This window comes from Salvelinus namaycush, unplaced genomic scaffold (assembly GCF_016432855.1).
Source record: "Salvelinus namaycush isolate Seneca unplaced genomic scaffold, SaNama_1.0 Scaffold312, whole genome shotgun sequence".
In the NCBI taxonomy this organism is placed as follows: Eukaryota; Metazoa; Chordata; class Actinopteri; order Salmoniformes; family Salmonidae; genus Salvelinus; species Salvelinus namaycush.
In genome coordinates this window covers 174854-185937 of record NW_024060031.1, presented here as the reverse complement: position 1 = coordinate 185937, position 11084 = coordinate 174854, and the positions used below count along the sequence as shown (strand labels likewise).

Genomic DNA, 11084 nt, shown 5'->3' with positions numbered 1-11084 from the left:
GGAATAGGCATGGTGGGGGGGGATAGGCATGGGGGGGGGAATAGGCATGGGGGGGGGAATAGGCATGGTGGGGGGGGAATAGGCATGGTGGGGGGGGAATAGGCATGGGGGGGGGGTAATAGGCATGGTGGGGGGGGAATAGGCATGGTGGGGGGGGATAGGCATGGGGGGGGGGAATAGGCATGGGGGGGGTAATAGGCATGGTGGGGGGGGAATAGGCATGGTGGGGGGGAATAGGCATGGTGGGGGGGGAATAGGCATGGGGGGGGGTAATAGGCATGGTGGGGGGGAATAGGCATGGTGGGGGGGGATAGGCATGGGGGGGGGGAATAGGCATGGGGGGGGGGTAATAGGCATGGTGGGGGGGGAATAGGCATGGTGGGGGGGAATAGGCATGGTGGGGGGGGAATAGGCATGGTGGGGGGGGAATAGGCATGGTGGGGGGGGAATAGGCATGGTGGGGGGGGAATAGGCATGGTGGGGGGGAATAGGCATGGTGGGGGGGGAATAGGCATGGTGGGGGGGGAATAGGCATGGTGGGGGGGGGAATAGGCATGGTGGGGGGGGGGAATAGGCATGGTGGGGGGGGAATAGGCATGGGGGGGGGGGAGACCAACGCCTTTTCAAACTTAATGTAGTTTTCTGTTTTTAATAGGGAATAGGGTGCCATTTGAGATGCAATCTGTGACGGGTTTACTAGTTTAACATAAATTAAGACTGTTAGACATTTTTCCGGAGGAAAGATTCATTAAAACTGCCTAAATCTTGTCTAACAAGATTATTTTGTGAACCGGAGACAATTACAGTTAACTGGTCGGATGAATCGTTACAGTTAACTGGTCGGATGAATCGTTACAGTTAACTGGTCGGATGAATCGTTACAGTTAACTGGTCGGATGAATCGTTACAGTTAACTGGTCGGATGAATCGTTACAGTTAACTGGTCGGATGAATCGATACAGTTAACTGGTCGGATGAATCGATACAGTTAACTGGTCGGATGAATCCATACAGTTAACTGGTAGGATGAATCCATACAGTTAACTGGTAGGATGAATCCATACAGTTAACTGGTAGGATGAATCCATACAGTTAACTGGTAGGATGAATCCATACAGTTAACTGGTAGGATGAATCCATACAGTTAACTGGTAGGATGAATCCATACAGTTAACTGGTAGGATGAATCCATACAGTTAACTGGTAGGATGAATCCATACAGTTAACTGGTAGGATGAATCCATACAGTTAACTGGTAGGATGAATCCATACAGTTAACTGGTAGGATGAATCCATACAGTTAACTGGTAGGATGAATCCATACAGTTAACTGGTAGGATGAATCCATACAGTTAACTGGTAGGATGAATCCATACAGTTAACTGGTAGGATGAATCCATACAGTTAACTGGTAGGATGAATCCATACAGTTAACTGGTAGGATGAATCCATACAGTTAACTGGTAGGATGAATCCATACAGTTAACTGGTAGGATGAATCCTTACAGTTAACTGGTAGGATGAATCCTTACAGTTAACTGGTAGGATGAATCCTTACAGTTAACTGGTAGGATGAATCCTTACAGTTAACTGGTAGGATGAATCCTTACAGTTAACTGGTAGGATGAATCCTTACAGTTAACTGGTAGGATGAATCCTTACAGTTAACTGGTAGGATGAATCCTTACAGTTAACTGGTAGGATGAATCCTTACAGTTAACTGGTAGGATGAATCCTTACAGTTAACTGGTAGGATGAATCGTTACAGTTAACTGGTAGGATGAATCAATACAGTTAACTGGTAGGATGAATCAATACAGTTAACTGGTAGGATGAATCATTACAGTTAACTGGTAGGATGAATCATTACAGTTAACTGGTAGGATGAATCAATACAGTTAACTGGTAGGATGAATCAATACAAACAATTGAACATAATGGGTGGTAGATTTATGTTTCCATGTTGCAAGGAGCACAGTTTAACCAATCGGTCTGTCTTAAGTAAAAAATAATCTCCATCTTGTCCAACAGCATTCCTTTGGGAGGCAGCCAGCAGCTGACAGTTTAACAACAAACTAGCAAAGACCAACTTGAGGATCATTGGACGAGTTTGTTTTGCATGGTCCGGTGCACAGGGTTGGGAGTTGCATATTGTAGACCATTCCATTGGTCCTAAAGTGAAATCTCCACCCACCCGGGGAACCAGGCGATGCGAAACAAAGTGGCCCAGAGAAAAGCACCGATACACATATCAAACCGTTGAAAAACACAGTCAAAACACACAAACAAGTGAAAACCAAAACACAGTCAAAACACACAAACCAGTGAAAACCAAAACACAGGAGAAATAATGTTTCCCAGGATTCACTCCTCTTCTTCAAGCCAGCCATTCTTCAAAAACCAAACAAGACAACACGCCCAGTTAGCCGTCAGTCCTGTCTCGGCCCTGTCTCAGTCCTCTATTTTGAGCCAACCCTTCTTATAGTCTATGAGCAGCTCCAGGTAATACTGCCACTCTGGTTCAGAGTCATATTTCACCTGGAACACGGTCTTCAGGGGGTTAGGGTGTGGCTCATGTACCTGCACCACCAGACCCCTGTACCACACCTCCGTCCCGTCCCCCTCCTCGTAGAGGTGTTGTATCCGTCTCCCCACCAGGTCTGGGTAGTAGATCTTCATGACGGAGCGGGCGCGCTGCACTGCGGAGCGAAGGACCCAGCGGCGCCGGCGGTGGTCAGAGCTGTGGCAGGCAGACAAGAAGGGGCAGTACTTGATCTTCATGACGGAGCGGCGCAGGGAGGAGGACAGAGAGGAGGGCAGTCGGCTGAAGGTGGAGAAGGTGGTGAGGTGGCGCAGGGTAGAAGAGAAGCCCCCGAAATGCAGCCCTCGCTGGGGGAACTTGGAGGACATCCTCCTGGAAAGACATCCATCCCTGGTTCTTTCCCTGGCCTCTCCTCTGTCCCCCTTCCTGTCCCTCTTTCTCCTGTCCTCCCCATCCTCTGTCTCAGAGAGGAGAGGCTGGCTGTCTGAGAGAGGAGGCTGACTGTGTCGGCGCAGTTCAGGGTCTGAGACAGAGACAGCCTGGTATCGCGTCTGTTGTCCTTTACGTCCCTCAGGAAACAACACCTTCCTCAGCTTGAGGATCATTCCTGACTGGCTCTTAGTCCTGAGGCCCTGGGACCAGGCTGACCCTGAACCTGAGGATGGGGTCTTGTAGGACGGAGTGGACGTGCTCTCGTAGGACGGCACGGACAATAGTGTGGAGGCTCGATCCGTGTTGCTAGGAGACGAAGACAGCTCGTCTAAGGTCAAAGGGCAAGTCCAGGAGTTAGACTCCTCCTCCTCCAGCAGGGGTGTGGCTGGTGGCTCCTCCTCTTCCTCCAGCTTATTGCCTCCCTTCCGCTCTCCATCCCCCTTTCCCCTTTTCTTCCCATCCCTACTTTCAGAGTCACTCCCTGCGTCGTCACTGCTCCCCACCGGCCGCCCGTCCCATCCCTCCTCCTCTTCTTGATTAACAGTGTTCTTCAGAATGCTCTGGTGTCCAGCCTGCTCTGTGTTCCCACCACCCTCCAACACGGTACGATTCCTCGTCCCTACAAACGGAGGTTTGGTGAGGCTCTTCTTCTTGCCTTTCCCCTCTTTCCTCTTGTGCTTCTTAAAGTGTGAGGAGGATGATGATCCTCTCTTCGGGTCCTCTCTCGGTCTCTGAGAGGAGAGGCTGGCTGTGGCTCTGCAGCTCGGGGTCTGAGACGGAGACAGACTGATACATTCCTCCAGGTGTTGTGGTGAGCCGGCGGCTGCTGAGGTGGTGGTCTGTGTTCCAATGTCACAGCGGTTGGTGGGTTGTGAACATGGTCCAGTGTTAGTGGCCAGTGAACATAGCCCACTGGCAGAGCTTTTCCAACGGTCCTCTGAACACAGCGCTCCTTCTGGTGTCCTGGCCACGTCACATGGCTCTACACCTGAAACACATGCAACATGGCCGTTAGGATGTCTTTACATTAGCCTAATGTGTCAACTTGAAATGACAGGAGAATAAATCACATTATTCTTTGATTGCAGTTCACCAAAAAGAATCAGAGATATGAAGAAGAAGAAAAGAGTGAGACGTTAACGGGGTGACAGAAGGACGTTAACGGGATGACAGAGATGTTAACGGGGTGACAGAAGGACGTTAACGGGGTGACAGAAGGACGTTAACGGGGTGACAGAAGGACGTTAACGGGGTGACAGAAGGACGTTAACGGGGTGACAGAAGGACGTTAACGGGATGACAGAAGGACGTTAACGGGGTGACAGAAGGACGTTAACGGGGTGACAGAAGGACGTTAACGGGGTGACAGAAGGACGTTAACGGGGTGACAGAAGGACGTTAACGGGGTGACAGAAGGACGTTAACGGGGTGACAGAAGGACGTTAACGGGGTGACAGAAGGACGTTAACGGGGTGACAGAAGGACGTTAACGGGGTGACAGAAGGACGCTAACGGGGTGACAGAAGGACGCTAACGGGGTGACAGAAGGACGCTAACGGGGTGACAGAAGGACGCTAACGGGGTGACAGAAGGACGCTAACGGGGTGACAGAAGGACGTTAACGGGGTGACAGAAGGACGCTAACGGGGTGACAGAAGGACGTTAACGGGGTGACAGAAGGACGTTAACGGGGTGACAGAAGGACGTTAACGGGGTGACAGAAGGACGTTAACGGGGTGACAGAAGGACGTTAACGGGGTGACAGAAGGACGCTAACGGGGTGACAGAGATGTTAACGGGATGACAGAAGGACGCTAACGGGGTGACAGAAGGACGCTAACGGGGTGACAGAAGGACGTTAACGGGGTGACAGAAGGACGTTAACGGGGTGACAGAAGGACGTTAACGGGGTGACAGAAGGACGTTAACGGGGTGACAGAAGGACGTTAACGGGGTGACAGAAGGACGTTAACGGGGTGACAGAAGGACGCTAACGGGGTGACAGAAGGAAGCTAACGGGGTGACAGAAGGACGTTAACGGGGTGACAGATGTTAACGGGGTGACAGAAGGACGTTAACGGGATGACAGAAGGACGCTAACGGGGTGACAGAAGGACGTTAACGGGATGACAGATGTTAACGGGGTGACAGAAAGACGAAGTAAATCAAGGTCGAACATTTCCCTGGAGAAAGAAGAAGAAGGAGAGCAGACAAAGTCCCACGTCCAGTCTAAACTGCCACAGTGACTAGACACACAACTCCAACAGACCAGATAACTGCACTCCACCGCCAACCAGACCACTCCACCAGAACACTCCACCGCCAACCAGAACACTCCACCAGACCACTCCACAGCCAACCAGACCACTCCACCGCCAACCAGACCACTCCACCGCCAACCAGACCACTCCACCGCCAACCAGACCACTCCACCGCCAACCAGACCACTCCACCGCCAACCAGACCACTCCACCGCCAACCAGACCCCTCCACCGCCAACCAGACCACTCCACCAGACCACTCCACCAGACCACTCCACCAGACCACTCCACCAGACCACTCCACCGCCAACCAGACCACTCCACCAGACCACTCCACCAGACCACTCCACCGCCAACCAGACCCCTCCACCGCCAACCAGACCACTCCACCAGACCACTCCACCAGACCACTCCACCAGACCACTCAACCAGACCACTCCACCGCCAACCAGACCCCTCCACCAGACCACTCCACCGCCAACCAGACCACTCCACCGCCAACCAGACCACTCCACCGCCAACCAGACCACTCCACCGCCAACCAGACCACTCCACCAGACCACTCCACCACCAACCAGACCCCTCCACCAGACCACTCCACCACCAACCAGACCACTCCACCAGACCACTCCACCAGACCACTCCACCAGACCCCTCCACCAGACCCCTCCACCAGACCCCTCCACCAGACCACTCCACCAGACCACTCCACCAGACCACTCCACCGCCAACCAGACCACTCCACCAGACCCCTCCACCAGACCACTCCACCAGACCACTCCACCAGACCACTCCACCAGACCACTCCACCACCAACCAGACCCCTCCACCAGACCCCTCCACCAGACCCCTCCACCAGACCCCTCCACCAGACCACTCCACCAGACCACTCCACCAGACCACTCCACCAGACCACTCCACCAGACCCCTCCACCAGACCACTCCACCAGACCACTCCACCAGACCACTCCACCAGACCACTCCACCAGACCACTCCACCGCCAACCAGACCACTCCACCAGACCCCTCCAACAGACCACTCCACCAGACCACTCCACCAGACCCCTCCAACAGACCACTCCACCAGACCACTCCACCAGACCCCTCCACCAGACCCCTCCACCAGACCCCTCCACCACCAACCAGACCCCTCCACCAGACCCCTCCACCAGACCCCTCCACCAGACCACTCCACCAGACCCCTCCACCAGACCCCTCCACCAGACCCCTCCACCACCAACCAGACCCCTCCACCAGACCCCTCCACCAGACCCCTCCACCAGACCACTCCACCAGACCACTCCACCACCCAACTCATATTTAGCTGAAAGACTAAAACAGTGTTAATCTATTAAAATCAGAAAACAATGAGTCCCAAATGGCACCCTATTCCCTATATAGTGCACTACTTTAGACCAGAGGTGGCACCCTATTCCCTATATAGTGCACTACTATAGACCAGGCTGCATTTGGGAGGCACCCAATGATTGAACAGTGTTGACCTCAGCCTCAGAGTGAAAGGTGACAGGACTAATACTGCTGTAGTATACAGGCTACATAACAGTCTGCTGCTACAGAAGCTATAAGCATGAATAAACCAACACACCTGGGTTTTAACATCGTTCAAATACTTTGTGTTTGCTTTAGCCTGCCTACAGTTCCATTTGGGAGGGGTTAGTCAATTGTAACTTCCATTGGTTTCTGTGCGCAAGGCAAAGCACAATCCAGCCTAGTGTAAGTATTTGAACCCAGGTCTGAATATTTATTTTTTGCTAATACAGGAAGAAAAGGGTCAGATAGAAGTCAAGTTCCCATGTGACCCCCATGTGAACACTAACAAAGTCAGCACTCAGCAGAGAACAGGAAATAACCAACTATCCGGCTGGATTAGATGATTCAGTTAGTGAAATCAGTTATGTTGACAGAGGTCAAGAGGTTAAATCAGTCACAACTGTTGAGATAATGTCAAAGGCTAGTGTGTGTTTTTAACCAAACTTTTTAAAAAGTAGGATATATATTTGGTAAAGTAATTGTAGATGCTAGTGATATGATGTCAGTGTTGTTTTTTCCAACACATTTCTATAGGGGACAAATGGAGGTTTGAGATGAAAGGGTGAAAGGCGAATTTAAAATTGTTTATTTTTTGGGGGGGGGGAAATAAAAACTTGGTTAAAAATAAAAAGCCAAAATGGAGGTTTGAGATGAAACAGACAAAAGAAAAGAGATGAGAAAAGGTGAGAGAGGGGTATATAGCTTGGTTATGGACACGTGAAACTAACCCAGAGGACAGGTCCCTAATTGGTCCACCACTTCCTTCCTTACAACAAAAGTCTGAGTTTTAGTTGCACTGTATCACATGGTGCTGTTCTATACCCTGATCCCAGATCTGTTTGGGCTGTAAAGCCCACTCCCATGGTCATGCCAAACACGACCTGGGATCAGGCTAGCTGTTCTATGAATAATCCTACAGAAGAAAAGGGAAAATCCCATTTTTCATTAGTCCAGCGTTGATACAGTCCCAAAAATGTTTTGCAAGTCAGCAGTCAAGTTTTCAAGATATTGGACTTTCAAGATGCAAAGTGTCACTGACCACATCATGATGATATGAGATGGCTGTACGGGAAGATTGTCAGTCCCATGTTGTTAATACGGTCGAACGTTAACAACAGTTATCACTGTGTTATCAACAGTAAGGGTTATTAGTTCAGTAATCATAGATAGAGTTAGTTGACATTTCAACTTGAGTTGTGTGGTCCTGGATAGTTTGAGGATGTGAGTATGGTTACATGCACATTGAGTTGTGTAGTCCTGGATAGTTTGAAGATGTGAGTATGGTTACATGCACATTGAGTTGTGTAGTCCTGGATAGTTTGAGGATGTGAGTATGGTTACATGCACATTGAGTTGTGTAGTACTGGATAGTTTGAAGATGTGAGTATGGTTACATGCACATTGAGTTGTGTAGTCCTGGATAGTTTGAAGATGTGAGTATGGTTACATGCACATTGAGTTGTGTAGTACTGGATAGTTTGAAGATGTGAGTATGGTTACATGCACATTGAGTTGTGTAGTCCTGGATAGTTTGAGGATGTGAGTATGGTTACATGCACATTGAGTTGTGTAGTCCTGGATAGTTTGAGGATGTGAGTATGGTTACATGCACATTGAGTTGTGTGGTCCTGGATAGTTTGAAGATGTGAGTATGGTTACATGCACATTGAGTTGTGTAGTCCTGGATAGTTTGAGGATGTGAGTATGGTTACATGCACATTGAGTTGTGTGGTCCTGGATAGTTTGAAGATGTGAGTATGGTTACATGCACATTGAGTTGTGTGGTCCTGGATAGTTTGAGGATGTGAGTATGGTTACATGCACATTGAGTTGTGTGGTCCTGGATAGTTTGAAGATGTGAGTATGGTTACATGCACATTGAGTTGTGTGGTCCTGGATAGTTTGAGGATGTGAGTATGGTTACATGCACATTGAGTTGTGTGGTCCTGGATAGTTTGAGGATGTGAGTATGGTTACATGCACATTGAGTTGTGTGGTCCTGGATAGTTTGAAGATGTGAGTATGGTTACATGCACATTGAGTTGTGTAGTCCTGGATAGTTTGAGGATGTGAGTATGGTTACATGCACATTGAGTTGTGTGGTCCTGGATAGTTTGAAGATGTGAGTATGGTTACATGCACATTGAGTTGTGTGGTCCTGGATAGTTTGAGGATGTGAGTATGGTTACATGCACATTGAGTTGTGTGGTCCTGGATAGTTTGAAGATGTGAGTATGGTTACATGCACATTGAGTTGTGTGGTCCTGGATAGTTTGAGGATGTGAGTATGGTTACATGCACATTGAGTTGTGTGGTCCTGGATAGTTTGAGGATGTGAGTATGGTTACATGCACATTGAGTTGTGTGGTCCTGGATAGTTTGAAGATGTGAGTATGGTTACATGCACATTGAGTTGTGTAGTCCTGGATAGTTTGAGGATGTGAGTATGGTTACATGCACATTGAGTTGTGTAGTCCTGGATAGTTTGAAGATGTGAGTATGGTTACATGCACATTGAGTTGTGTAGTCCTGGATAGTTTGAAGATGTGAGTATGGTTACATGCACATTGAGTTGTGTGGTCCTGGATAGTTTGAAGATGTGAGTATGGTTACATGCACATTGAGTTGTGTAGTACTGGATAGTTTGAAGATGTGAGTATGGTTACATGCACATTGAGTTGTGTAGTCCTGGATAGTTTGAAGATGTGAGTATGGTTACATGCACATTGAGTTGTGTGGTCCTGGATAGTTTGAAGATGTGAGTATGGTTACATGCACATTGAGTTGTGTAGTACTGGATAGTTTGAAGATGTGAGTATGGTTACATGCACATTGAGTTGTGTAGTCCTGGATAGTTTGAAGATGTGAGTATGGTTACATGCACATTGAGTTGTGTAGTACTGGATAGTTTGAAGATGTGAGTATGGTTACATGCACATTGAGTTGTGTGGTCCTGGATAGTTTGAAGATGTGAGTATGGTTACATGCACATTGAGTTGTGTAGTACTGGATAGTTTGAAGATGTGAGTATGGTTACATGCACATTGAGTTGTGTAGTCCTGGATAGTTTGAAGATGTGAGTATGGTTACATGCACATTGAGTTGTGTAGTCCTGGATAGTTTGAAGATGTGAGTATGGTTACATGCACATTGAGTTGTGTGGTCCTGGATAGTTTGAAGATGTGAGTATGGTTACATGCACATTGAGTTGTGTGGTCCTGGATAGTTTGAAGATGTGAGTATGGTTACATGCACATTGAGTTGTGTAGTCCTGGATAGTTTGAAGATGTGAGTATGGTTACATGCACATTGAGTTGTGTAGTCCTGGATAGTTTGAGATGTGAGTATGGTTACATGCACATTGAGTTGTGTAGTCCTGGATAGTTTGAAGGATGTGAGTATGGTTACATGCACATTGAGTTGTGTGGTCCTGGATAGTTTGAGGATGTGAGTATGGTTACATGCACATTGAGTTGTGTAGTCCTGGATAGTTTGAAGATGTGAGTATGGTTACATGCACATTGAGTTGTGTGGTCCTGGATAGTTTGAGGATGTGAGTATGGTTACATGCACATTGAGTTGTGTGGTCCTGGATAGTTTGAGGATGTGAGTATGGTTACATGCACATTGAGTTGTGTGGTCCTGGATAGTTTGAAGATGTGAGTATGGTTACATGCACATTGAGTTGTGTAGTCCTGGATAGTTTGAGGATGTGAGTATGGTTACATGCACATTGAGTTGTGTAGTCTGGATAGTTTGAAGATGTGAGTATGGTTACTGCACATTGAGTTGTGTAGTCCTGGATAGTTTGAAGATGTGAGTATGGTTACATGCACATTGAGTTGTGTTGGCAGAGGAAGGTACTGTGTGTTCAGTATGTCAGTCTGTGATTGCAGAGGAAGGTACTGTGTGTTCAGTATGTCAGTCTGTGTTTGCAGAGGAAGGTACTGTGTGTTCAGTATGTCAGTCTGTGATTGCAGAGGAAGGTACTGTGTGTTCAGTATGTCAGTCTGTGATTGCAGAGGAAGGTACTGTGTGTTCAGTCTGTGATTGCAGAGGAAGGTACTGTGTGTTCAGTATGTCAGTCTGTGTTTGCAGAGGAAGGTCGTGTTGTGTCATTATGGGGTTGCCCGCGCGGGGGGGGCGCAACCTTCGGGTCGAACACAGTCTGCCTGCACCAAGGGAGGGGGAAGCTAATCGGTGGAACGGGGGGGGGGACCTGGACGGCGGTGGGGGGGGTGCGAAGGAACGGGATGCTTGGCGTCGCTGGGGGGCGACGCCGAGTGCTGACGAGAATT

General features: G+C 48.8%; 1 protein-coding gene across 2 annotated transcripts in view; it reads right to left on the bottom strand.

Moving 5' to 3' along the window:
- Positions 1-1928: 1928 nt before the first annotated feature.
- cunh15orf39 (chromosome unknown C15orf39 homolog) overlaps positions 1929-11084 on the bottom strand; it is a 42643-nt gene continuing 33487 nt past the window's right edge. For both annotated transcript variants that reach the window (XM_038985260.1, XM_038985261.1), the window contains one exon: positions 1929-3962. In XM_038985260.1, coding sequence (XP_038841188.1) covers positions 2452-3962 — 1511 coding nt within the window. In that variant the 3' untranslated portion in view covers positions 1929-2451. The remainder of the gene's footprint in view (positions 3963-11084) is intronic.